At 41.9% G+C, this 26,987-nt stretch overlaps 2 protein-coding genes and 1 long non-coding RNA gene across 5 annotated transcripts; 1 reads left to right on the top strand and 2 right to left on the bottom strand.

The window, feature by feature from the left end:
- The first annotated feature begins 1,340 nt into the window (after positions 1 to 1,340).
- Positions 1,341 to 11,490, top strand: LOC5521962. 3 transcript variants are annotated; one of them, XM_032367229.2, is made up of 11 exons: positions 1,343 to 2,128; positions 4,009 to 4,120; positions 4,730 to 4,835; positions 5,141 to 5,529; positions 5,741 to 5,833; positions 6,018 to 6,110; positions 8,518 to 8,691; positions 9,151 to 9,254; positions 9,725 to 9,837; positions 10,657 to 10,743; positions 11,182 to 11,490. In XM_032367229.2, the coding sequence occupies exons 1-11, from the start codon at positions 1,548 to 1,550 to the stop codon at positions 11,247 to 11,249; spliced, it is 1,920 nt and encodes a 639-aa protein (XP_032223120.2). In that variant the 5' UTR covers positions 1,343 to 1,547; the 3' UTR covers positions 11,250 to 11,490. The 3 variants fall into 3 exon arrangements, with proteins under 3 accessions (XP_032223118.2, XP_032223120.2, XP_048589342.1); XM_032367227.2 differs by having other exon boundaries at positions 1,341 to 2,128; positions 10,657 to 11,490; XM_048733385.1 differs by lacking the exon at positions 1,343 to 2,128 and adding an exon at positions 3,407 to 3,443 and having other exon boundaries at positions 10,657 to 11,490.
- On the bottom strand, positions 2,739 to 3,346 carry LOC116604616. Its single transcript, XR_004291140.2, has 2 exons — positions 3,209 to 3,346; positions 2,739 to 2,925 (listed from the first exon to the last, which is right to left on the bottom strand). It is a non-coding gene; the product is annotated as an uncharacterized LOC116604616 (long non-coding RNA).
- Positions 11,491 to 17,357: 5,867 nt separating the features above from the next.
- On the bottom strand, positions 17,358 to 25,841 carry LOC5521963 (major facilitator superfamily domain-containing protein 12). Its single transcript, XM_048733517.1, has 11 exons — positions 25,702 to 25,841; positions 25,129 to 25,628; positions 24,062 to 24,167; positions 23,757 to 23,847; positions 22,378 to 23,396; positions 22,116 to 22,208; positions 21,718 to 21,810; positions 21,082 to 21,255; positions 19,626 to 19,726; positions 18,974 to 19,104; positions 17,358 to 18,478 (listed from the first exon to the last, which is right to left on the bottom strand). The coding sequence occupies exons 2-11, from the start codon at positions 25,617 to 25,619 to the stop codon at positions 18,237 to 18,239; spliced, it is 2,541 nt and encodes an 846-aa protein (XP_048589474.1). The 5' UTR covers positions 25,620 to 25,628; positions 25,702 to 25,841; the 3' UTR covers positions 17,358 to 18,236.
- Between the last annotated feature and the right edge of the window lie 1,146 nt (positions 25,842 to 26,987).

Raw genomic sequence — 26,987 nt, 5'->3', positions numbered from 1 at the left:
ACAGGTCTCCCGCGCTTGCCTCCTGCTCTTTCAGACAATTGAACAATCAGGGCCGTAGGGGGGCGGGCGGGTGTTTTAACTAATTATAAGGAAATGACCTGAAGCGGCGTTCCGTTCCATTCTCCCTTTTCCCACCGGTCCCTCCTTCTAATACTCTGTTGGCTACTACAACTCAGGTTTATGATGACGTTCAAGTAAACTCATATTTTGAACGTCGGGCCTACGCTGGAAAGTACCATATAATCGCCCTTGCTTATAATGTTTGGACATGTTGGGAACAGGCGTTTTAAATCTCCTATTATTCATTATCCATTATCTAATTGTTTTCAAATCTTTGCCTCTTTCAAATAGTAATATTGGTTTTGTGGTGGCGCTAAATAAAGACCTTTGAGTTGCTTGGAATTGTATGTGGATTTCTTTTCTAATTTTTTTACTTATTAAACCTATTGTTTAGATTTAAAAAGATGTGCATTTTGATTATTATACTTAAGGATTCATTTACCCATTAGCCACACAGCTGCGAGTTCATCAAATCCGGATGCCAAGTTTTATTCGAAATATGCCACATGTCTACAGCTGGTCAACTGTGCTTTGATGTGAACACAATTTCTGATGACGTCCGTTTTTTCTGTCGTGCTTTAAAAAGTCTTTTTTTTTATGTTGAGGCCGAGCTTGAACTTTTCCACGTCGGCCCGACTCCTCTTCCTACTTCCCGACGTTTTGAAACTAGCTGCGTAATGGTGTCAAGACGGCTAATTGAAATTCACGCTAAATAAGAAATATGCGGTGACTGAATTAAACAAAATAGCCAAATCAGGGTTGCATCAGTTGACCCCAAAGAATCCCCTTTTAAGATCCATTCGTCTGGTTATCTAAGAATTGCGTGATCTAGACGTTCGTTAGCATACTTGGTGTGCTCCTTACTGTTTGGCGAAGGCTCTAGCAATCGCAAAGACAACTGAGCGAAACCTCAGACTTCAAAAGAGTTTGGTCTGGTTGGTTCATATCTGATCATCAGTTCTGATGTGTGTAAATCTTATACGAGTAGGCTGGATCGACTTTGTAAACATGACGTTAAATATGAAAAAAAGAACTATCAATCTAGAAAATACCTCAGCCGAAATGGGGCGTGTTCGAAGTCGTCGGGGAACAACGAAAAGGAGGATTTCAAGAAGTTCTCTTGTACTTGAAGAGCGTGAGAAATGTTGCGTTTGCAGCGGTATCTGGACTAACCCCTCAATTCATGGTGAAGCGTTTATTCTAGCCCCTAACCGCTTATCGAAATACCACACAGTGACGTACTGCTATTTTGAGTAATTGTCAAATATTTCTAAGTGTTTGGTGATTAATAATTAATGAGGGAGTATTTTCCTAGTGGTTGTATGAGCGAAATGAAGAAACAGTAAAATCTCTATGCGATGACAGCATGAGATTTGGCGAATCACGACTGTATCACTATCAAAAACATTCTCTCGACAAAGAAACCGTTAAAACGCGTTTTTAAAAAAATCAAACAGCGGGGAGAAGAATTTTATGGAAACAATGAGATGATATTGATCCGAACATTTTCTGTACAAGCAAGAAATGACAAGGACAATGAACAAAGAAGCGAAGGGAGTCTTGAAAGCCGATCGACCGAGGGAGACCAATTCATGAGGAATGCCATCACTCAGTATCTTATCCGTACAACGCCTCGGGTGCTTCAGATATTAACGCAAATTGCATGGCAATCGTATGGATATTTCTTCTTCGTTTACATTGTTGGAATATCTACTTCAAGTATTGGCATTCTCTATTTTGTATCGCAACTCACAAAAGCGCTTGTCATAGTTTTATTGAAGTACTTTCGACAAAACCTGTTCAGACTTTCGAGCCGTCTGGCACAACATGGCCAAGACAAAACATTGCACGCTTTTGGATCTATAGGAGTTTTGATATTTTGGCCATTTGTACTGGCGCCGTGTGTAGGATGTGTAGTCGAGTCTACAGAGGGGATTCTAGTTGCTGCATATGTCTTTCCTATTTTCCTATACTCGGCGAGCTGGACGTTAGTGGAAGTCACAAAATGGGAGCAAATGGAACCCTTGTATTGGACACATGGAAATCATCTGTATCACTCTTTAAAAAGGTCTGTAGCTTTTTGTTCTCACGTTTGAAATCGTACTTTGCTTACTCTTTTCATTCAGGATTTTTCAAACCCAAACTCCTGGGATATTGCAGACATTTCTCCCGCCTTATTTTCTATTGCTGATATTTCTATAACTACCAAAGATCTTTTCTCTCATTTTCTATTAATCAGGGAACCATTTCTTCAATCTTCAATAATATTTTATTGCTTTCTGCAACCCTTGACAAGAAGACAGAAAGTCTGGTCTCATAAATTTTGTGCTTTCCATGTTTAGCAGCTTCAATTTGACTCATTTATATTTAACCATAATAAAACCAGAGAATTTGCAGGACGCGCGCCGGAGACAATTTCTACACACCAATGTACGATTGTACGACTTTTCTATTCAGAATTCACAAAGCTCACAGGATTTGTGTCAATTTGAGCTAATATGATAAGTGAAATTACTATTCTATGTAAAATTAATCCCATTAGCTGAATGACGCTTTTAACGATACTATATTTCCTAAAACAATCTAACACGGCTTTTTTATTTAATCCAATATTTTGTTTATTCTCTTTGACATGAATGGAAAGATAGTTATTTTAAAATACTGATAATAAGATAAGATTTTTGTTTGTTTTTATTTTATTTGAACACTACCTGTTTTGCGTGCAATAACAAACTTTTTAGTTAATAATAAGGATAATAAACTTGATGAAACCATTAGCGCGGATCAATCACAATTCCGTTCACTCCAGCCACCATGATTCCACAGCATCCGCACATATCCAACATTAACATGCTTGTCTTTATTCTACAGAATAGAAGGCGGGTTGATTTTCACAGATTCAATTCATACTATTTTCTTTAAATACAACAAGCTACACAATTATAATTAAAATTTCAATTGTGTTAAGCCTGCGGTAGAAAAACCTTGGCAACAATGCTGGGCGTTTTGTTGAGTTTTTCTTTCCTTTAAGAACCACACAGCGCGCTTAAATGACCCCAAAACTTATTTGCACGTTTGCGTCTAAATCGCCCAGCGTTCGAAATGTTCTTACTCAATGAATATTAGAATCTTATCTGCTTTGACGTACCTCAAATTAATTCCAATTCCTGGCTTTAAGCCCACAATACGATGCGACGCGATATCTGTAATGAGCAAAAGTCCATTTCCTTTTTAGTTGCATTGCATTTTGGTCGAATTACATCTCGTTGTAGTTAATAATAGTCACTAACCGAACATAAAAACGGTTACAATATTGTCTCCATGGACGCATGAGTTAAATAGTCTGCTGACCATGGCGATGACATGGCGCAGGACAAGAGAAAGTGAGCATACAGTATTTATCATATATGAACGTTCTGCCTGGGATAAAGAACGTTCAGCCTGGGATAAAAAGCGTTTAGCCTGGGATAAAGAACGTTTAGCCTGGGTAAACAGCGTTTAGTCTGGGTAAACAGCTTTTAGCCTGGGATAAAGAGCGTTTTGCCTTGGATAAAGAACGTTTAGCCTGGGGTAAAAAGCGTTCGGAATGTCCCTTGTTTAAAGTGTAAGTTATGTTGTCATGTTCCCTGCTAGCAGAGGCCTCTTTTTTCTGTATTTTGCTGGGCTGGCGTTCGCGAGGAAAAGAGCCCTCTGCCATGGGTCGAAACTGTTTTCGTTGCGCATGCGTGAGCGTTTCTAAGCGACCGCATGACGTGCCAAAACCCGTACCATCGTGCGAAAGCTATCAATATACTAATTTTTGCCGCAAATTATAAATCAAACTTCGGTTTGCTCTCCTCTTCGAAAAAAGAAAACAACTGTTCAATTTCAATCACCAAAAGATTGAACAGCAAACGCAGCAAGATAAGGAAAAAAAGTGATATAGAATCGTTGTCGTTTTTCTTCTAGTTGTAGCCAAAGATCTTGGCTAGGAATCACCCTACATGCGGTCACATGGATATTTTTAGCCTTGGACACGTCAGGCCCAGAGATCTCGAGAAAAACGCAGGCGTCTTTCTCGGTATGTCAGACTTACGAGTTATAGCTCATGTTAGTATATCAGTGGTGTTGTTGGTGGTGGTGGGGTCAGCTATCAACACCACCATCTTTATAATCATCACCATTACCACCATCAACATCATAAAATAATAATAATCATCATCATCACCATCATCATCATTATCACCCACCATCATCATCATTGTCACCACCATTATCATCATTATCACCACCATTATCATCGCCATCATCATCACCACCACCACCACCACCACCACCACCACCACCACCACCACCACCATCATCATCACCACCACCACTACCACCACCACCACCATCATCATCATCACCACCACCGCCACCACCATCACCATCACCATCACCATCATTATCATCACCATCATCATGGTCATCATCGGTAACATCCCTTTAAAGGTCACCTTCATAACATATAACATCATATATAACATGATATATCACAATTACACCATTCTCGTCCCACCTCTCTCTGGCCAATTTTAAATTAAATTTGTGACGTCATTTGTGACGTTATCATCGCCATTGTCGTGATGGCCGTCAGTGATTCGGAAGTGTTGCTAAGAGTTATTAACGTTATTTGTTCTTCTTACAGCATCAAACAATATTCATATTGGCCGTTGGATTTTTCGCCACTTTTCTTTACCAAATAGCATCCGGAAGCAGTAGAACTAGACCTAGAAGTAAAAGGTCTGAAAAAGGTATGTAAAAACTCTACTCTTATACAATTATAAAAAAACCATTTTCGTTTGACCACGACGTCGCCGTTCTGAATTGTTTAAAGATCAGGAAGATTATTCATTCGACGATGTGGCGGTGATGTGACGACGTGTACTGAACGCAGTAGAATCGTTTATTTTTTTAATAAAGTATTTGTCATATCTTAGAACCCAACGCCGTTCAAACGCCTTCAATAACGTTTTTTTTCTAAAAGAATCGCTATCTTGTCTAGCTAGTTTTTCTCTTTCTTAATACTAAACTTTAATCAGATGTTCCTTTGTCGCAGATGTCAAAGAAAATCAGATCGAGCTCGTCGAATTCAGTTCCAAGCCCCCCTTAACACCACCTCCACCCCTTCCTACACCCATAGCCTCCTCTGAGCCCCTCCCCCTACCCCCACCACCACCACCGACAGGAATAGATATACCTCACTCTCCTTCTAAAGACGACCTCCCGCTCCCCCCACCCCCTGAGGAAGTCTCACTGCCACCCCCTGATGAGTCTCCTCCGTCATCTAAACACCCTCCTACTGTTTCACCGTCATCATCCTCGGCGCCGCCTCGACCATCGACGCCCCCTTCTGTCTCCTCGGCGCCTCCTCAGCCGACTAATTTCTGTGATACCCCTGGTACAAGGCCGTGGAGATATCGACTCCAAAACTTACAGTATTTGCAGGTAGGCATCATATTCCGGTGCTTTTCCTACCGGGGTCTTTCCTTGCGCCTTCCTTTCTTTCTTTCTTTTTTTTTTTTTTTTGGGGGGCGGGGTCTTCTATTTTTGCGCATCAACCTTTCTGCATCCCTGACACTGTTTTTGGCATGATTTTAATATAGCACAACCTAACTTTAGATACTTCTCTCTAATTTAGTTATTTTGTATTTTCTAGTCGATGTTTACTTATGTTCTGAGCGCCAACACATTCAACATTTTCCTCTTCTTCCTTCCCGTCTATTTGGTGGAATCTTTAGCATTTGATAAGGTAAGACATAAAGTATGATTTCGAGATTTCAATTTTCTTTTCATCAGTATCCATCAAATGGTTAAAAAAATCATCTCAAGCAAAAAGGGTCTAAGTGCGCCAGCCCACGGCCACTTCCACGCCATTTACAAGGCCTCGTTATGGTGCGTTTACCCACCAATCCTGCGCCTTTGAATGTTATTAGTATTCAGCAGCGTACGTCCCTGCTGTGGTATTTGTTGGATGGGGACTTGGTACGTTGGCAGGGAAAAAGCTCGTCGACGTCACAGGATTCAAGGTAAAGAGCCATAGCTACCCTGCCGCCCCTACCTTGCCCCCTTCCCATATCAATCAATGGCTGTCGTTTTTTCTGAATGGTCTAAAAAGAGCCTGGGGCGTGAGACCTGTGATATTCAAAAACGTTAGGGACTAGGCTCCATTTCCAAGATGGCTGCCAGCAAAATCGTAGTAAACACGAATTCCTGCAAGTTTACGTGGAAATTCTTGACTTTCCCCTTTAGAGCTATAAAAAAAAAATGATTGAAGCGGCCCAAATATGGTATGTCCCTCCCCCTACCTAGTGCCCCTCCCCCTACCATACCCCTCCCCCTACCATGCCCCCTCCCCCTACCTAGTGCCCCTCCCCCTACCATTACCTCCTCCTCCTACCTAGTGCCCCTCCCCCTACCTAGTCCCCCTCCCCCTACCTTGCACCCACTCTCCTACCTAGTTTCCCTCCCCCTACCATGCCCCTCCCCCTACCTAGTGCCCCTTTCCTACCATGCCCCTCCCCCTACCTAGTGCCCCTCCCCCTACCATAACCCCTCCTCCTACCTAGTGCCCCTCCCCTACCATAACCCCCTCCTCCTACCTAGTGCCCCTCCCCCTACCATTACCCCCTCCTCCTACCTAGTGCCCCTCCCCTACCATAACCTCTCCTCCTACCTAGTGCCCCTCCCCCTACCATAACCCCCTCCTCCTACCTAGTTTCCCTCCCCCTACCTTGCCCCCTCCCCCTACCTAGCCCCCTCCCCCTACCATGCCCCTCCCCCTACCATTACCCCCTCCTCCTACCGAGTGCCCCTTCCCCTACCATATCCCCTCCTCCTACCTAGTGCCCCTCCTCCTACCATTACCCCCTCCCTCTACCTAGTGTCCCTCCCCCTACCATATCCCCTCCTCCTACCTAGTGCCCCTCCCCCTAGCATACCCCCTCCTCCCACCTAGTGTCCCTCCCCCTACCATTCCCCCTCCTCCTACCGAGTGCCCCTTTCCCTACCATACCCCCTCCTCCTACCTAGTGCCCCTCCCCCTACCATAACCCCCTCCTCCTACCTAGTGCCCCTCCCCCTACCATAACCCCCTCCTCCTACCTAGTGCCCCTCCCCCTACCATGCCCCCTCCCCCTACCTAGTGCCCCTCCCCCTACCATGGCCCTCCCCCTACCTAGTACCCCTCCCCCCTACCTTGCACCCACTCTCCTACCTAGTTTCCCTCCTCCTACCTTGCCCCCTCCCCCTACCTAGCCCCCTCCCCCTACCATAACCCCCTCCTCCTACCTAGTTTCCCTCCCCCTACCTTGCCCCCTCCCCCTACCTAGCCCCCTCCCCCTACCATGTCCCTCCCCCTACCATTACCCCTTCCTCCTACCGAGTGCCCCTTCCCCTACCATATCCCCTCCTCCTACCTAGTGCCCCTCCTCCTACCATTACCCCCTCCCTCTACCTAGTGCCCCTCCTCCTACCATTACCCCCTCCCTCTACCTAGTGCCCCTCCCCCTAGCATACCCCCTCCTCCCACCTAGTGTCCCTCTCCCTACCATTCCCCCTCCTCCTACCGAGTGCCCCTTCCCCCACCATACCCCCTCCTCCTACCTAGTGCCCCTCCCCCTACCGTTACCACCTCCTCCTACCTAGTGTCCCTCCCCCTACCATTACCCCCTCCTCCTACCTAGTGCCCCTCCCCCTACCATTACCCCCTCCTCCTACCTAGTGTCCCTCCCCCTACCATTACCCCCTACTCCTACCTAGTGCCCCTCCCCCTAGCATACCCCCTCCTCCCACCTAGTGTCCCTCCCCCTACCATTCCCCCTCCTCCTACCGAGTGCCCCTTTCCCTACCATACCCCCTCCTCCTACCTAGTGCCCCTCCCCCTACCATAACCCCCTCCTCCTACCTAGTCCCCCTCCCCCTTCCATTACCACCTCCTCCTACCTAGTGCCCCTCCCCCTTCCATTACTACCTCCTCCTACCTAGTGCCCCTCCCCCTACCTAGTGCCCCTTTCCTATCATGCCCCCTCCCCCTACCTAGTGCCCCTCTCCCTACCTAGCCCCCACCCCCTACCTAGCCCCCTCCCCCTACCATGCCCCTCACCTACCATGCCCCCTCCCCCTACCTAGCCCCCTCCCCCTACCATGCCCCCTCCCCTACCATGCTCCCTCCCCCTAACATGTCTACTTCCCTGACAAATCCAGCTATGTTGGACATTTCCTTTCTTTGTAAAGCTTGTCTGCTTCAAATGACAGTTAGATGAATCTCTTCATTTACGCGGTTTGCGGTAGAATTGAAAATAAAAATCCTCTTTTCTGGTTATCTTCCGTCGTTATAGTAGTTCCTTTAAAGTGAATGTCGTTTACAGGTTTACTTTAATGGATATTAGTTAGTAGTAGATTCTTTTCAATTCTGGTCCGTCGTCGCCATGGCAGGTTTTGTTTTGCATCTCGTCGTTGGTGACGTTCCTGGCAAGTGTCTGGTTTTACGCGCAGACCGAGTCCAGCAAGTACGTCCTGTACGTTCCGGCCCTCATGATGGGCTTCAGCAGCTGCCTGGCCGTGGTGACGTCACATATGATGGTGGTCATACAATCACGTGCTACTGAGGTATGATGACGATGGTTGTGGTGCTGCACATGATGGTTGTGATGGTGATAGATGGTGGTGATGATGATGGTGGTGCTACACATTATGGTTGTGATTGTAATGGTGATGGTTATGGTGATGATGATGGTGGTGCTGCACATTATGGTTGTGATTGTGATGGTTATGGTGATGATGGTGGTGATGATGGCGGTGGTGGTGGTGGTGATGGTGGTGGTGGTGATTGTGTTGGTGGTGGTGATAGTGATGGCGATGGTGGTGATGATGGGAATGTTTAAATGACGACGATTATAATGGTGATAATGATGACGATGACAAAGAAGCAGACGACGATAATGGTGTTGCTGTTGCTAAAGATGATGATGTCGACGATATAATGATAATGATATTTCCTATGATAACCGGTGATACAATGATCATCATGATATTCAATCCGTCCCTTTCTTGGTCTAATGTATATAGGAACGTCCGGTGGGTGTAGATGATTTTACTACCACTGTGGAATTTTTGACCAATGGCTTCGTGGTATTTATTATTATGCAGCTTCATCCAGGAAGTCAGTCTGGGTAAGACTTACCTACTTGTTAGGTCAAATACAACAACCACCGCAATGATTACCATCGTCGTCACAGTCATTATCACCACCATCAACATCACAACATCGCGCAACATCGTGAAAACGGTCTATTGTCCTTCTTTCTCATCATCTTCAATACTACCATCATAAATTATCAATACCAAGTACATTATTACCCTTTATTTTCGCGTCACTTTAATTTCGCGAATTTCGCGATTTAAAAACATCTCGGAAATAAAGTCTCGCGAAAATTGGGATGCGCGAAAATAAAGTGAGTAATAAAGTGAGCCTTTTTGAAATATTAACTATTGATTAAATTTCATGGAAACCCCTTTTCTATTAAGTCCACCCTCTAATGTACATAGTATCGCGAAATTTTGACGACGCTAAAATTAAAAGTGTAATAAAATGTAATCCTCGAACATTTTATCGTTTATTACGATGTTTGGGTATTTCTAGGTCTGTGGATCAATATCTTAGACTGGTCATGTTCCTGGTCCCTGCGTTGCACGTGGCTGTGGCGATAGTAGAATCCATCTTTTACGTTCATCTTCCCTTGCCACCTAGTCAAGGTAACGTAAACCAGTCTATACCTTATGTTCATCGTGGAATGCATGTCTGTAGCGATAGAATAATGGTCTCTTTACAACCATCTCGGCTTGCTGTTTGGTCAAGGTAACGTAACAGCCTGTTTATACTGTTCAACGTGGCATGCATTTCTGTAGCGATAGAAGTATGGTCTCCTTACAAAACCATCTCGGCTTGCTATTTGGTCAAAGGTAAATGGTCCTCATTCAAATACCACAAGTCAACAAACGTTCTTGGCGAAATATTGATGCACTACAGGCGCATGCCTAAAGAAAGGGTGGTGTCCAAGGGTAGTCATGCACTGACCACGGATCAATTAAAGGTCGAACCTGGTAAATAGGTCACTAGATCCACCTCGAAACTTTTTTATATTCAAATGTACATATAATTGGCCGCCTGCTCAACTATAAACGAAGGTGTCGACCGGAGTCGAGGCACATTTCGTCACATGAGCAGGGTGGGGTCCGGACATCGGACCCTCCCCCCCCCCAGCGCCTCGATATAGTGTATTCTAAGAGAAGTACTGTGCAAACAAGCAAACAACGCAACTATGATTGGATATTGGCTATTGATTTTTAGAAATAATCGGAACTTTAAATTGAAGGAAGATGGAATGACTGCGGCCTGCATCCCTCCCTCCCCCACCCCCCACCTAGACAAAACAGTCTACAAAAAAAACTACCAAAAAAAATCGTGATTTTAGTTTTTAAACAATTCAGGGAGGAGGCAGGTATAAGCGTAGAAAGAAGAAAATGGGAGACAACGGGTTATGTCACGAATTACTTCTTTATATTTATTTACAGAACAATTATCTACGGAAGCAAAGCACAGGAAAGAAGATATAAAAATAAAAACAGTTCGCTTGAACATGACCACTGTTCATGGATCCGGTAAGGCCTGTATTCATCTTACGACTTGCAGACAGCAGTCTGTCTCCGAGTTGCATGCCAAGTTAGACCGAGTTTTCCTTTTCTCTTGTATGAAATTGAATATCTGTCCAGTGGCGGTTCTAGGGGTGCTCGCGTGGGTTCAATTTAACAACCCTTTTCAAGCCAAATGATTTTTTCAAACAATAGGGTACTTGCACTAAAAGATCAATAAAAATTCACCCTTTCTAAAAATTCTAGTTTTGTTCGTTTGCGCGCGAGTTTGCCGCCCAAACAGTCAAGTATCCATTAATTGATCTGTTTGACCATCCTTCGTCGCAGTGACTCTTCTTCAATAGACACTAATCAATCTTTGCTATGTGGAGCAGCTTCTTGTGCATTTTCTGATAAAAATTTCATAGTTAAACTACGCAAATCAAGTGTTGTTTGTACTTATTTCAGGTAAGGAGCTAGAAATTGCGGAGGAAGACCTGAAAGTGCTTGAAGATCTACCCTCAACAAACGTATAGCCAAAATCAGAATACCTTTGACAGTTTTGTGAAGCCAATAAGGATGCGAGAGAAACGTGCTATCTGATTAAAATGAATTCACCCTTTTGGCGCTGATAAGTCACGTGCGTTTTACGGGGTCAAAGTCCACAAAGTTTCAAGCGAAAGGCGTTTTTGAGCGTTCGCCTTCACGAAACGGAAGCCTGTTCAACCTATGAAAATAACACTAGTGTTAGCCGTCGGGAACTAATTGAACCAAAAATAAATAACTTACCCTTCCTTGACTGATATCTGTTGGTATAGGATCAGGATCATCTTCTGAGGTGCCATTTCCGCTGACAAAATACAAGTTGCCACACTTGAATGAATCTCCGTGTTTGCACCGCTTTATTCCTACTTTCCACCTTTCTGTTTTTCTTTTCTCTCATGGAGAAATGGAAGAATAGTACAGGGTCCCTATTGCCATTTGTCCTTCACAACTGCGGGAATCTTGAATCATTTCTACAAGTGCCATGAGACAATGCTTTGTTTTCACCATTTTGTTCGTACAAAGCATACGCTTCTTCCGAACTTTCGCGGGTTGTTTACGATTTGTTGGACTTTGACCTCGTAAAACGCACGTGACTTACCAGCGCCGAAAAGGGTGAATTTAGCCGGCCCGCTAGCGTGGAAAATAAAAGCTTTAGAGAGCGATCAAAACACGATGGGAACCTAGTTTTCATAGTTGTGTCAATCAAAACAGATTCTCGCATGCTCATTGGCCGAGGTTCGTATAACCTTTATTGTACGTCTGCGCTTTTTGCGTTTTATGATTTTACTCCACAAAAAGATATCGAATATATGTGTCTCAGGTATTATACTAAATGAAGTTCAGTGAATAGTGAATCGTATGTTTTTTTTACACCAATTTTACTTTTCTTTTAAGAAGTTGATATCTATTATTCAAGAAAATTAAGTTAGTTGTTATGATTTATAAAATTTAACATGTACATAATCATTAAAAAGCGTTATAATAACGACTATGCGTTAATTTTTGCACACGAACAGTTCTTTGTACTTAAAATCCCCCAGCGGGCTAAACCACGCCCTTTTTTTAAGGACCAAGTAAGACTGGTGCGAATGGTATGAAGAAAAGGTAGTCGTTTTGGGGGTCTGGACCGAGGAATCTTAGTTTATTTTTAAATACTTTCTCTATAGAGTAAAGATGGTCACAGTCACTGTTTTTCTTTTCTGATTACAAGTCATCAGTGCCGTACATTACTATTTTTGGTTATATCGATTTACCTACTTATTATGCAAATATTCAAAATGGCCGCGCGGAGTTTGAAACTTGAATTTGTTTTGTTAGCGAGACGTCGCATCGCAAAAATCGACCAAAACAGCAAAATATCCTGCTCTATACCAAGTTTGATATTTGATTGATGAGTTCCTGTGCTCGAAAGTAAAATATCGTTTGGGAAACCTTTTCAAATTGAGCGCTTTTATTGGAGACTGCCGTAAAATCGAACTCTTTTCGTAATGTTTACGTTTAGAAAAAGAGAAATATGAGTGTGATGGACCAAATTCTACGGCTTAGAACCTTGACAGGACTAAACTAGGATAAATGAGGATCATGGCATACTAAAACAATTTTCACCACAAGCCGAAACGAGTGCCCACAGGATATGGTGAAAGTTGAGGAGAGCGGAGGTTGAATTGTGAGGACGAAAGTGCGAGTCAAGGCCCAACGTCTATACAACAGGGAAAAATCGCCGAAGAATAGGTATGAAAATTCGTGTCAACATTTAGCCGAAAAGCATTTTACCCTACCCTTGTCTCTCGGGGGTTCGCTTCTTATCATTCTTTAGCTAAATGCCTTGCCCTGCGACCACCACAACAACATGGGGGGGGGGGGGGGGGCACTCTGGCTGTAAACATGACTGTTGGTTCCGACAGATACAAACATTTTATGCCCCCAAAAGAATGGAACCGCTCCACCCCTAAGAATATACCTGCATCTGAACACTATACCCAAAACTCCACCAAGAATAGATAGGCCCCCCCTTCCCCCCAAAAAAGTAACCCAAATCTGAGTTCTATTCGTAAATCATACAAAAGCTTGAAACTTGCCAGTCCCGTAAAAAAGTTTTAGAAGGAAAATTTGCTTATCAAATTTAATTTACTTTTATTCCCTTTTATATAAAAAAAACCCTCTATCCTCCTCACCTCCAAGGCCCTAGTCATCAAACCCGGTACAATTTTACTTCCTTGTCTTCGCACCTTGTGTGAGCACACCACATGTGACATGCCCTCAGTCATCACAACCTCACTTCCCTTACCATGCATTTCTCAACCTTTAATTTTACACTCTATGCCTTTTCCTATTTGTCTGCACACACCATAAAATAGCCCTCATTGAGTAAGCGCATTACATAGCCACTCAAACCAGTGCCCCCTCTAAAATCTAATGCTAGAGGGGCATAATATGTTAAAATAAGCATTTGCGATAAGAACTTTTTGATGAATTAGCCCCCCCTACTCATCCTCAAAAATACCCAAACCTGAGTTCTATACATAAAATATACCAAGCATAGAAACTTACCCCCAAAATAAATAACTAAACCTAAATTCTATAGCCCAAGCATACAAAATCTTGCTATAAGGGAGCTTCAACTCTCAGATTTGCTTATTAAATAAAATCGATTTTATTCCATTTTTATAAAAAAGACAACAAACAAACTCTGTGCAATAGGCACTGAGATAAAAAATGTCCCTGAAATATCACCAAATATAAATATTTATTTTCCATACAGTATGATATCTATGACTGCACAATCATACTCCTAGAATCTCCAAGGCCTAGTAATCAAACCTGGTACAAGGGGGTAAAAAGAAGGGCATAATATGCTAAAATAAGCATTAGCCCCCCCCCCCAAAAAAAAAATACCCAAACCTGAGTTCTATACATAAAATATACCAAGTACCAAGTATAGAAACTTACCTCCCAAACAATTACTCAAACCTATATACCCAAACATATAAATTCTTAATATCACTATAGTTTTAAAGGGGAGCTTCAACACTCAGACTTGCCTATCAAATCAAATTAATTTAATTCCCTTTTTATAATAAAAAAAAAGACTCTTTGCGCATATAATAGAGACTGGCGAGAAAAAAAGCCTGAAGTATCACCAAATATGAATAGATATTTTCCATATGATATCTGCTCTAGGGAAGCTTGGAGCCTCTGGTACCCAGGGTATGACTATACTCCCATTCTCCTATTATCTCCAAGGTCTAGTAATCAAACATGGTACAAGTTTACTTCATCTTCACAACCTGTGTCAGCACCCCCAATTAGACATACCCTTAGTCACCACCCCTTTGCCCTTACCATGCCTTTTCCTCACCCTAGTTTACACTTTATGCCTTTTTCCATTTGTCTGCACACACAATGAAATACACCCTCAATGGCTCTAACTTGGTGTTAGAACCTGTGTATTAAACACGATTTGTGTCACAAAACTTCCTTTTTTTAGCTGGATACAATGGAGTCCGTTGGGGATGGTTCTGACACTGAGGTATACATACACCCCTCATTGAATAAGCACATTACATAGCCCCTCAAACAAGTGCCCCCTCTAGAATCCATTTATAAAAAAAGCCATAATGTGAGCATTTGTGGTAAGGACGTTTTTTACAACGAGTAATAGCAAACTAATGCAGCAATGAATAATGACTGCCATCCCTGAGATTTACTGATCATAGCAAATCTATTTATTCCAGGATCAAATATAAATATTTAAACAGTACTTTCATGTAGTGTCTTTAAATTGCATACAATAAACATTGACTCGCGGCCAATCTGTATACGATTTAGCTTCATTTTTTTTTTATGAGACTCGCTGTTATTCTGTATAAGATTCATTTTAGTTTCAATATCCCAGCTAAAATTTTTCTTGGAGTGTCTTCATTCCGAGTGCGAAAGCAAGATAAATCCAGGGAAATTTTGTGCATTTGTATGACTTGATGAAACGTACAACTAGATAATTGGTGATCAATGTTATAGCCTGCTAGCAGTGGCTTACCCTTCCGCGTTCGTTACAGTACGATTCGGTGAAGTCGTAAAAATAACCCTGCAAATGAGGTCTGTTGCCGATGAGAAACAACACAAATAGGGTATATATGACGCACTGAGTCGGTGAAATCCCTGCTTAAACAGATAAGAAGAAATCACTGCTAGCAGAGAGTTAAAAAGCGGCGTTCAACATGATTTTCCCGATTCAACGGAACCGCCATTTTGTTTTCCCACTCAGAGTTGAGGCGTGTCCGCGTGAGACTGGGCATAGTAATACTCATCTCTGATTGGTTAATCAGATTGTTTATCAAATATAACCCAAAATGGTAATGTTCCGCACTGGTCATAAAGTTTACGAAGCCCCTGCGATACGACAACCTTAAAAATGACAAAAATCATGCAGCTTTTCCAACTAAGGAATATATTACTTTCCTTATATCATGACCGCGTTTGGCAAAAACGACAATTTTGGCTGAATTTTCTTGATATGCGGTGAAAATAATGTAGGTTATCGTAGGAATAAAAAAAAGAGCGATATATTACCTAAAAAATAAAAAAAGTTATTTAAAAAGTTATAGAATCAATCAAGTTACCCAAACACACATTTGGGTCGACTACACAAATTTGTCGACTACCAGTTTATGGTGGACTGAGAAAATATTATATGAAATTCATGGTCAGTCCTGAACCACTACCCATATTAATATTTGGGTGACCTTCAAACCCGCTCGGTCAATCTCTGGGAGGCCTGGGTCTAAGGGCTTTTCAAGATTAGTGAGATGAAAATTTAACCAAGCTGTCAGGTTTTTTTGGACAAATTCTTGCCACGAGTCTCAAATTGACGGGAATCAGCATTTTTCACCATATTTTCTGGAGATCAGGGAGCGGGAAAACTTTAGCTCTTCTAAATATGGGCATCAATGACCATATAAGGCAATGCAAACGAAGGACACTATCCTTGGGGAATATGTTTGATATGATTGGCGGATGCAAAATATTTTATGGAAGGTAAACAATTAAAGCAAGTAAAGCTAACATCTTGATATTGAATTGAATTGCAATGATATACATGATCTTGTTTGTTTACACAACATTAGCTGGTACCTTAGCAGATGTTTTATAAACACCTCCCTTCCTGCTAAAACCACAGGCAGCCCAAGGCTACTGTCAGTGGTTTATAAAGGAATGTATGGGGGAGTTTATATGTTAGCGAAAAAATACTTTATCGTGAAAAATAAAACTTTAGACCATGTAATATTGTGTTTGAGTCTTTCTTTCTTTCAATTTTTATAGAATGTCAGTAGAGCGAGTTTGAAGCCCGCTACGAATTGTTTTTCTTACTGTATATAAATAAAATAGAGTGAGGAATTTTTCATGATAAAGTATGTTTTTCGCTAACATACACATTCCCCCATACATTCCTTTATAAAAGCCCGCTACGAATTGTTTTTCTTATTGTATATAAATAAAATAGAGTAAGGAATTTTTCACGATAAAGTAAGTTTTTCGCTAACATACACATTCCCCCATACATTCCTTTATAAAAGCCCGCTACGAATTGTTTTTCTTACTGTATATCAATAAAATAGAGTAAGGAATTTTTCACGATAAAGTTTTTCGCTAACATACACATTCCCCCCATACATTCCTTTATAAACCACTGACAGTAGCCTTGGGCTGCCTGTGGTAAAACTCCACTTGGCGAGGACACCTGCTTAGTTTTAGACCTCCCTGGTTGGTACATTTCCACTCTGATCTGGTGGTCAGTGGTAAATAGAAATAATAAAAAAAAAGACTGCCTTGTCCGAAATTCCACCGCCCTGTTGAAAAACTTGCCAACCTGGTGAGTTTTGTTTTACGTAAAACCTGCTTAGAAATTATTACTCTTCAGGTTTTTTACATAGGGGTTCATGTCGAAGATTAGGATTGCTCAGTACATTGAGTCTATAAAAAGGAAGAGAGTGGGGGAGGAGGGGGGGCGCGGGGAGGTAAAAAGCCAGCGGGTAACCTTCCCTACGTTTGAGTCCACCCTTGCAGTCCCTAGCAAAACCTGTCCGTCAAATAATAAACAGTTCCGTTAAACATTAGACTTTATTACTCATTTAAGCTAAACAATTACCGTACTTGACCATCTTCCAACACCTTTGTAATGCACATGGAAATAAATAAAATGCAATATCGTACGAAAATAACAAATAATATCACTATTTTTCTACAAATAATAATAACAACTAATTTTCTAGCACTTTTTAGAGTTGTTTCCAACATAATTCACTCGATACTTAACTCTTATTACATTAGCCTCGATAGGGGCTAACAAACATAAATAATCAAGCTGCATGTCATTTCAGGCAATAACATTTGATCAGAGTGTCCTGGCTAACACCAACGAACTGCAATTTGATTGACACTTCGACCTAAACGTATTTTGATTGACCTGTTTTATCGACATTTTGTTAATTTAAAAAGAAAGTGGTGGAACAGTGCCTTTCCGTGAAAAAGAGAACTAGAGATTGGCATCAATGTTTTCTTGGGAAAAACTTGTTTTCTATCCTCCCTGTCATAAACCTCTTACATCATCAGTTGCGCAAGCGTAGTTTGCGGACAACACGTAACCCGGAGACGCGAATCGGATGTAAGGCACTAAAAAAAATAAAGAAAAAGAAAAGCTCTGCTAGCAGGGTAGCTAAACTTATTGGTTCTTACAAATCGGGTCATCCAGAGAACCATAACCTTGATTCTAGAGGCTAGCTTCCGTCTCTGCACTAATGGCGAAAAGTCAATCGTGGCCCACTAAACTCGTTACGTAGCCCCTTTAAGACCTAGTCTTGCACGCTGGATGATAGTTCCTTTACTGGTAAAGATAATAAACTAGTCTCAGAACTGAGATTCTATACTGTCGAGGTATTCATTGATTTTTGCGTCATCAGATCTAGTGTCATTTGCTTGTCTCAGAACCGAGTGTCTATACTATCAAGCGACTCAATAGTTTCTGCGTCCCCGGATCTAGTGCTTGTTTCCACGGCATTTCCGCGGAACATCTCCTCTCTTTCCCGCGTCTTCTCCTTGGAAGTGTCGCATACCTCGGCGATGGTAGTCAACTCGTGCTCGCACATCCGGGACTCATGGGCGGGCGGGTACGCATGCGCGAATATGGAGGCATCTGTCTGCGTCTCGGCATCCACTGTATGAGCTGATGAAAACACGCAAAGATATGTGAGGGTTCCGTGAAAACCTCACTGATTGCGTGACAGTATCATGTGACATAACATATGATTGAACACTGTGACACCGTCAGCGATTGCGTGACTGCTAGCATGTGACATTCTATGTGATTTAACATTGCCGTTGGTATAACGAGGTGCCCAAAAATAGATACAACAACGGCGGACTACGATTTGTAGTATGCGACACTTTTGTTAGTTCCTTGACTGGTAGTTTGTGACATATTTGCTGGTTGCGTGACTAGAAATATGTAAAACGATTCGTCGTTGCGTGACTGGAAGTGAATGACTTCCTCAGTGCATGTAACTGGAGGTTGCATGACTCGAAGTTTGTCACGTAATGGTAGCTACGCTACCAATGTTGTGTCGTCATCTGTTGTCGTCATCTGAATGTTTGGCATTCACATTGATTGCTGCTCATGATCCAAAGCTGGAATATTTTTACACGCACGTGCACGACTTACTTATCGTTCGGCATTTGACGGTGGCAGGGATGAAGATGAAGAATCCGACGAGTCCGAGGAAAGCGGAAACGCCCGGAGTGAGAGAGAAAACGTAATGAACGTATCTCAGGCACTCAGCACATTCTGTAGCACTAGAAAAAAAAAAACGTTATTAGAGCCAAATCACAGCCAAATAGATGGGAATTGGTAGACAGCCAGATGCATGCATGCAATATGCTCGGCATTCCTAAGATTGGAAAAAAACTAGTTAGAAGCGCAAATATATAGGTATTATGCCATCATATAGGGTGGTTTACCACCATTTACACTCATACACAGCACACGAGAAAACGTAAAAACTGATAAGAAAATGCTATCGACCCGTCATCAGAAATCAAGATAATGCAATGGACTCTAGACAAAACAGTTCTTATCTATAAACGGTTGGGTAAAAAAGGTTTCTTTTTGAACACCAAAAAATCAACCAGGTAGGGGTTTTTTTGAAGAAAAATATTTTGTTGTTTGAATTATGCTTTAACGTTATCATTAGTCCAGTTGTTGAACAAAGACCTTGACTTCTGATTCGTATGACAAATCCTATTATCGTAAAGATCATTTTGTAGGTCACCAAAAAGATTTCAATTAAAACACTGAAATTTTGTTTTATTCTTACCCAGAACTTTTAGGGGCTAATTCTTGCAGAAAGAAGAAAAGCGTTCCTAGTACAATTTTGGAGAGAAAACTCATTGAGGCCATGACAAACGCTCCAGAGCTCTACAAGACAATACAGCATCATTAAACATATACTCGGGAGCCTTGGCATACAGACGCTAGCTTGCGTGAACTGAAACAGGTTTTAGGTGAGTTTGACGAGCTATTACTGCTCCTTATATACCCTTCTTATATAACCTTATATCTCATTAGTAAATTAAGAGGATTTCGCGTATATTGGAAATAAACCAAGTTATTTCTCACCAGGTTTAACTCTAATAATAACTTAAACAAGCTAGTCAGGCATATTAATCTGCTCTAGTGCGTGTTTGTTCATGGTATGTGATCTTGCTAAACCGCAATGAATATCACGCGCGCTACGCTACGCCTAGAGGAAAATTCCTTTCCCAGGAGAGGTCTAAGATATGTTCCCTGTATCTCCCAGGGCTGGCCTTTACTGGTTTTTCCCGGTTTAGTCATTATTGCAACCAGTTTGTATTTTCTAGAGAACCGTCGCGTCTTATGCATCTTCCAAATCTTCTATGGAATGTTAACGGATTTCCGTTCCCGATCTTCCCGTCGACCTCGGTGTTGCTTCTCATTACCAAGGGATCTAGGAGCAAAGTCGGCCATGCTTCAAATTGATACCGACCAGGTTTTTTAGTTCTAAGTAAATAATGACGACGTTTCGCATGACCGTTCGTTTTGTATGACCAAACTGAGCACATTCTGCGGATTTTTAAGATAATTCCGTGGTTAGTCTGTCAAACCCTGTTCCTAGTGCCCTTGTATCTCTCCTCAGTCGTCATGCTTTGGATTTTAATAACAATTTAACCTCGATCGTTGTGTATTTACTTGAATAACCGCCTTGGCGTTTTTACCAATTACATTTGGTGTACAAAAAAAGCAAGAGGTTGTTCAATGTCCGTCTACAAGATCTCTTATAGTAGTTCCAATATTTGTGCGGCGAATTAGGTACGTTGTGGCGTCTTTGCGCGATCAGTAGCGGGCGTGGTCATGCGGGAGGCGGCGCTTATTCAAGTAAATGCCGCTATGAGTATATGTGACTATCCCTACACTTTCTAATAAAAGGGCTGGCTATTTGCTATGTTGAAATTATTCGGTCATTTCCTTAGGCGTTACATACCACATTTGGGAGTCCGCTTCAATCATTTTTTCGCTTTTTTATCGCTCTAGAACTTTATAAGTCGATAATTTCCACGTAAACTTGCAGGAATTCGTGTCTTACAATAATTTTTCTGGCAGCCATCTTGGAAATGGAGCCTAATCCCTAACCTTTTAGAATATCACAGATTTCCCGCACACTCGCCTCAGGCTCTTTAAGAACATTCAGAAGAACGACAGCCATTGATTGATATTGATTGATTTATGACATAACAAACTGTTTTTTTACTTACTCTGTCTTGATCCACCAGCTCAGCAGCCAGCGCTAGTGTGGTTACGAACATGATGGATGTACCGCAGCCCGACATGATCGCAGGCGCGTAAGTCGCCGATCTAGTCTCCTTCGTCAGAGAGTAGAACCACAAGGACGATCCCATGACCACTAGCGCACCCACACAAAACGTCCACTGTAATGACAAGACAATTTTGTCAGCAAAAGCTATATAGAGAGTTTTTATGTTGCAGCAATTAGTAATTGTTGAGGAATTACCGTGGTTTCCAATAGAGAACTCTCGTCGACAATCAACAGCTAAATCGATCAATACAATCGCTTTCTAGCTTGTGTTATTTAAAATCAATTATGTGGTGCAGTAGTTTCTTCGTTTCGGAATTATAGGTACAAAGTTTTTAAGTATTTTATAGGTACCAGTATTTTTTAATCGCACTATTGAACTTTGAAAAGCACTCCTGTTTGTCTTGTCCAAACAAAACTAAACTAAAAGGATTAGCCGGTTGTTCAAGTGAGAGACATGGATGCTAATGTTTTACCTTATTTCCAAGAATTCTGTTTAAAATCTTAGTGGCAACACTTGCAAGAACACGCCACTAAACAGAGTGACCAGTGAGAGACAAGGATGCAATTGTTTTACCTTATTTCCAAGAATTCTGTTTAAAGTCTTAGTAGCAACACTTGCGAACACGCCACTGATCAGAGTGACCAAAGGAAAGTAGGCTATCGCTTGCTGAAATAGAATGATATGAGTGAAGCATTCTGTTGAAAGGGGATTCGTCAAGAGTTTTCCGTATGTCACTGTTTAATCAACAATCCACAATTTGAGGGGAAACAGAAAATAAACCTACAAAATCTCCATACGGATACTCTGGTTCAATTGGTCAGCTGCTTGATAATTATAAAGAATCAAAGAGTTTTAACTCCTTACATGGTCCACCGGGAGACTTAGATTGTAGCCCATTTGAAGGCAAGTGAAAGAGGCTATAGAGTTAAGTCTATCTTACCAAAAAGTAATTATTTTATGGTATATCATACCTTTCCAAACTTCAAATGGTCTGTGAGGAAAATTGGGAAATATGCGTTTGTCACATTTTGGGCCATTCGTGTACACATGTAAGCGAACCCAATCTGAAAAAAAAGATATAAGATACTATCAGCTTTCCGCTAAAAAAAATGCCAATATACTAACGGAAGCCATAGTTGGTCTTTGAAATCTCAGGTGCGTGCAAACCCAAAGCCCCCTTCACCTTTTAAAGAAATTGACTGGAATTTAACAAGCTGACTACACTAAACTAACCTTGTAAAACATGGGATTAGTGAATAATCGCCTCCATGATCCTCCATCGCGCTCGATCGGTCTTGATCTCTCAATAATCACAAAATCCGAAGCGTTCGTCTCTGCTTTTAGTACGTTTACAACTTCTCTAATGTCTGTTAGCTTTTTCGTCAAGTAATCTTGAGTCCCAGGTAGTGAGAGCACAGTGGACGCTAATGGGCTAGGCCCGTGGCTAGCTCTTCTAGATAACGAGAAGTTACTGCCTAACGGAAGATTGTGAGCCCTTGTATGTCGGGATAGGCGTGGAGTTGACAAGGGTGTCACCCTACTTGCTCTTGAACCTGGGCGTGACCTAAGGAACAGACTCGAGTGGTGCGCAACTCCGTCGAGATATGTCTCCGGCATGTACATGTCTACAGATTCTGTGTCCCTCGAGCCTTCGGCGCTCGAGCCGTGAATATGACTTGTTGATACGTTAGTGTATGGTAGATCCTCACACAGGGAAAGAACTGATGTATTTCGAGGAAGCTCGAGGCAGCTATTATACGCATCACTACCCGTGTATCCCATTTTTGGATCCTTAGTCGAATCCGAAAGATAAAGTGGACCCTCATTTTGAGGGGCGTGGCTATGTGGTAGTTTGGTATCCCTGTGCTGGTGATTCTCGGATTTTATCGCTGAAAAATTCCCATCACTTGGGTTATCCTCGTGGGACGAGAGTTCAAACTCTTCAAACCCGCTCGAGCAGCTGCTGATAGTGTCTGCAGCTTCTAACTTGTCAATGGTTTCTATGACATTCCGTTGAACGGCTCGTTCCTTGTCCCGTTCCTCCGTTTCCAAGTCTAGGCGCTTTTCACAGATCTCTGCCTGGATGTCACCGATGTCTGCGACGAATGTGGGATTCACGAGGGCGGTGTCTTTTGTCCCCTGGATGACGTCATTGATGTTTAGCGCATGCGTGGAGGGTAATGTATATGGCAAAGGTTTTTCATGATAGTCACATTCAGAAAACCCCACCAAGTCATCTTTTTGTTTGGACTCTGGAGAAAAAAAATATATTTGAAAGGTTATTGTAGAAATGAATTTCAGTTTTGAGAGTGTCTCTTCTAATAAAGCACGGTTGACGCCACAGCGTGCCATGAACGGAAAAGACTATAAACAGGCGTGTACAGGGGGGTGCGCAGGTTGCACAGGGGTCATTCCTTATTTGGGAACCTTCAAATACTATGCTTATATGATACCTATGACTGCCCCCCCCATCTGCAAATCCTTGGTACACGCCAGATAAAATCGCCATTAATGAGCAGCCATTGATCAAAATGTCGGGTCGATCTTTACCCCCCCCCCACCCCCCCACTCCCACTACTAATCCATCTCTTGACCCAGTCTCTGAGTTTTACCTTTACAAGTCGTGCGTCTGGGCTCATGAGTGCCGGCGTGGAATACGAAAGTGAAAAACGCACCAAGGGATACCACAATGATGGTGAGATGCTGAAATCAAAATGAAACACGAGATTAATGAGAATGTGACTGCATGGTCCTTAAAAAGGGCGTGAACGCGATGGGGGTCTCTGGACCACAAATTCCAATCCCGTTTCCATTCCCAAATCCCGTTTTCTGGCCCGTTTTCTTGTGGAGATCATGCCATTCAAACCTTCCCCCAGTCCCCCAGTCCGCCAACCCTTATCTATAAGGGTACACTCACTGTAAAGACTGTCTGTTGGTCCGAGAATGACCCACTCGAGTCGCCATCCAGCAGAGCCCACACTATCGCGTACACGAAAATACCGCTCGCAAATGTCACAGATGAGCTGTAAAAGAAGACGATCATTCATTAACTTGTATACTGCGCAATCATTGCGGTTCGCCAGACTGGTTCTCGACTGTAGAGCGAGTAAGCCTTTTGTTGTAGACGAAGAACATTTGCACAAGTATAAAAAAATGTTCGTTTTTAAAACAGATGAAGTTGGCCATAATAAACCACATTTACGTACCGTAAGTACGCATGAGAAATAGATAATGGAGTAAAAAATACGTCTGTAGCTTGCAATGGCTCTCTTACCGCGCAACCTCTCCTGACCCCACCCCCCACAGTATGACCCTTTATCTATGAGTCATTCCAATAGAATGTGAGCAGGGCCCGAGCTCACCTCAAGATATAACATCTGTTTTACTAGATTTACGACATTACACGCTATGGCCAATCAAATAAACTTCAGATTTTTACCGGAATAAAATATAGACCGTGCTATTTCAGTGCTGTGTTTTGTAGGACTCGATATTTATGGTCATTTGTATGCCATCGCTCTGTACAGTTCAATGTTATTCGAATAATGAAACCTTTTTGTCGGTGATAACTACGTGACTAGCTAAACTGGTTTTGGTGGTCTAAATAGATTTCCGTGCCGGCAAAGATGTTGTTTTAGAATACGTTGAGACTAGATTTGTGCACGCGTCTAATTACTTTAATCATCTTGTTTAAATGATCCACCATTGCCCTATTAGTATTACCTACTGTACTTCAGATCTTATTGTCATTTGCCAAATATTATGCCTCGAATCGTTGATGGAAAACCCTTAGAAAACCCGTCAAACTACACGGTATCCTTCCAAGTCCTTCATTGGTACAACTTGCAATTAATTAACCATATGATTTCGAGCATTCTTAGAAATTTTGCTTACTCAAAGTATTTTTGCTTGTGATTGCTTGTGATTGTATTTTTTTGGGGTCACGAACTTTGCTGACAGACATATAAGGCAAAAAGATCTTACCTTATAGCCCCCAATTCCACCATCTCGCTCGGTCTCTTTGCTATGTCGGGTATCATAGCTAGTTGGTTCGCATGCGTAAAACAGTATCCCAGGTAGCTTATTTCAGTGATAATTATATAGTACACAGCTTCGACCCAATAGCCCGACGATGTGTTAAACAGGCAAGGCATTAGTAGAAAAGGGAACGAAATGCCAAGGAGTATACAACCAAGGAGATGCCATGATTTGCGGCGACCGTAACACTTTGAGAGACCAGGGACTACAAAGTTATCGCAAATATAACCAACTAGAAGAGCTAGGAACGCGTCCACTGCATTTGGAATGAGCCATACCAAACCGACAACAACGCTTGAAAGTCCCAGGACTTTTGTTTGGTATATCAAAAGATACGAACTATAAATTGCTAAAACAAAGTCGTTGAAAATGTGTCCTAAACTGAAAAAGACGCGTTGAAGTATAGAAAGTCGTGGTTTCTTTTTCCTTGGCTGCATTCTTCTGTTCTGAAAAATAAAACATATTTAGTGCAAAACTATACAAAAAAGTGAATTACTGTCAGCAAAAATAGGTGCATACCTTTTTTTCGTAAAAATGAAAATGATTAATTTTGTGCAGTCAGCAACAATACACTGATCATTTGTACTCGGCTTCTAGACGGCGACGATATATCGCTGACAAACAACATAGCAAAAGGTTTTATGGCCACAAAAAACCGGTTTTTACAAATCGCCATGAAAAACCAGTAAATCAGGTTGTCACGTGACGCCTTGTTTACCTGTGGGGGATGCTCCCTTGGGTAGGGGAGAGGAAGTGGGAAAAGATCAAAGATCATCCCCACAACATGTGATCATAAGCGGATATACATCATGTGACCAACTGCTGTGTGGGAGTTATTGTGCGCCGCGCAAGAGAGATTTATAATGAAAATGACCGTAAAGACAAACAAACGCAAAAGCTTACACTGAATCATTTTCTGCCTTATAGCCTCAATCATTATGATTCAGCATCAGAAGTAGTGATTTATAACTGCTTCTTGTTTCAGCTATAAGCCGTGTATACATGATATAAATATCACATTTTTTATTAGGAAGACAATATCACAATTGTCTTCCTAATAATTAATCGGGTATTATATTCTTTATATACAATAAAATTGAAGAACATCGTTAAGAACACATTATCAGCCTTAAAATTTCCCAAAAATAAGAACGGCCCAGCCTCAACTGAAGAGTGTATTCGGGCTTAGTCTGTGGGGTCTGTGTTAAAATGAAAGCGAAAGATGAAGGCGGTATGAAAGGCAAACAAGGCAAACCAATGGTGCCGCTAGGCATAATAATTTTTATTGAGGGGCATACATGTATGCTGATACTTAATGGACTAATAATCTTATGCAGGAGCATACAAGTCTATTGTTTATATTTTCTTACGTTTGATTAAGGTTCTCGGTAGCATAGCTACGCTCGTGCAAATTGATTGTCGCTACATTCTGCAAAGAAATCGAAAGATCGACGACACCAACGTTTGTTGTTTACTGCTCTAGACGGAAAAAGAGATACTTTTATCTGTTTTCGATGGCTTAAGCGGCAGGAATCTTATTTGCTAGACTTCAAGGTGTCATCACTGCCTGATGTGTATCACGCTTTGGCTATACCTCTTTTAAAAAAAATCTCAGCAAAATCCTGGATATTCAGACAACCTTGGCTTGTTTGAATTAGGGGTCAAGCGATATTAGACCCGATGACATTGGCCGGATGTCCACCACAACATGGACTTTATTCCAGGCATGCGCAGAATGCAAAATTGTCGAAAGAAAACAAAAAAAGCACGATAAACAATGCGCTGTAAAACCAGTTTAAGTTATC

Source organism: Nematostella vectensis, chromosome 10 (genome assembly GCF_932526225.1).
Source record: "Nematostella vectensis chromosome 10, jaNemVect1.1, whole genome shotgun sequence".
In the NCBI taxonomy this organism is placed as follows: Eukaryota; Metazoa; Cnidaria; class Anthozoa; order Actiniaria; family Edwardsiidae; genus Nematostella; species Nematostella vectensis.
Note: the sequence above shows the minus strand (reverse complement) of the source record. Positions and strands in the feature narration are given on the sequence as shown.

What these genes read in the sequence shown, in the direction of transcription:
- LOC5521963 (XM_048733517.1), bottom strand. Translation starts at nt 25,619, where the DNA reads ATGCAGCCAAGGAAAAAGAAACCACGACTTTCTATACTTCAACGCGTC. An exon ending in CTAATCCCATGTTTTACAAG is followed by an intron (nt 22,209 to 22,377) that starts GTTAGTTTAGTG and finishes CTTTTTTTTCAG; the next exon opens with ATTGGGTTCGCTTACATGTG. An exon ending in AGCTGGTGGATCAAGACAGA is followed by an intron (nt 19,727 to 21,081) that starts GTAAGTAAAAAA and finishes ATTGTCTTGTAG; the next exon opens with AGCTCTGGAGCGTTTGTCAT.
- LOC5521962 (XM_032367227.2), top strand. Translation starts at nt 1,548, where the DNA reads ATGATATTGATCCGAACATTTTCTGTACAAGCAAGAAATGACAAGGAC. An exon ending in CTGTATCACTCTTTAAAAAG is followed by an intron (nt 2,129 to 4,008) that starts GTCTGTAGCTTT and finishes TTTTTCTTCTAG; the next exon opens with TTGTAGCCAAAGATCTTGGC. An exon ending in AAAACTTACAGTATTTGCAG is followed by an intron (nt 5,530 to 5,740) that starts GTAGGCATCATA and finishes TGTATTTTCTAG; the next exon opens with TCGATGTTTACTTATGTTCT.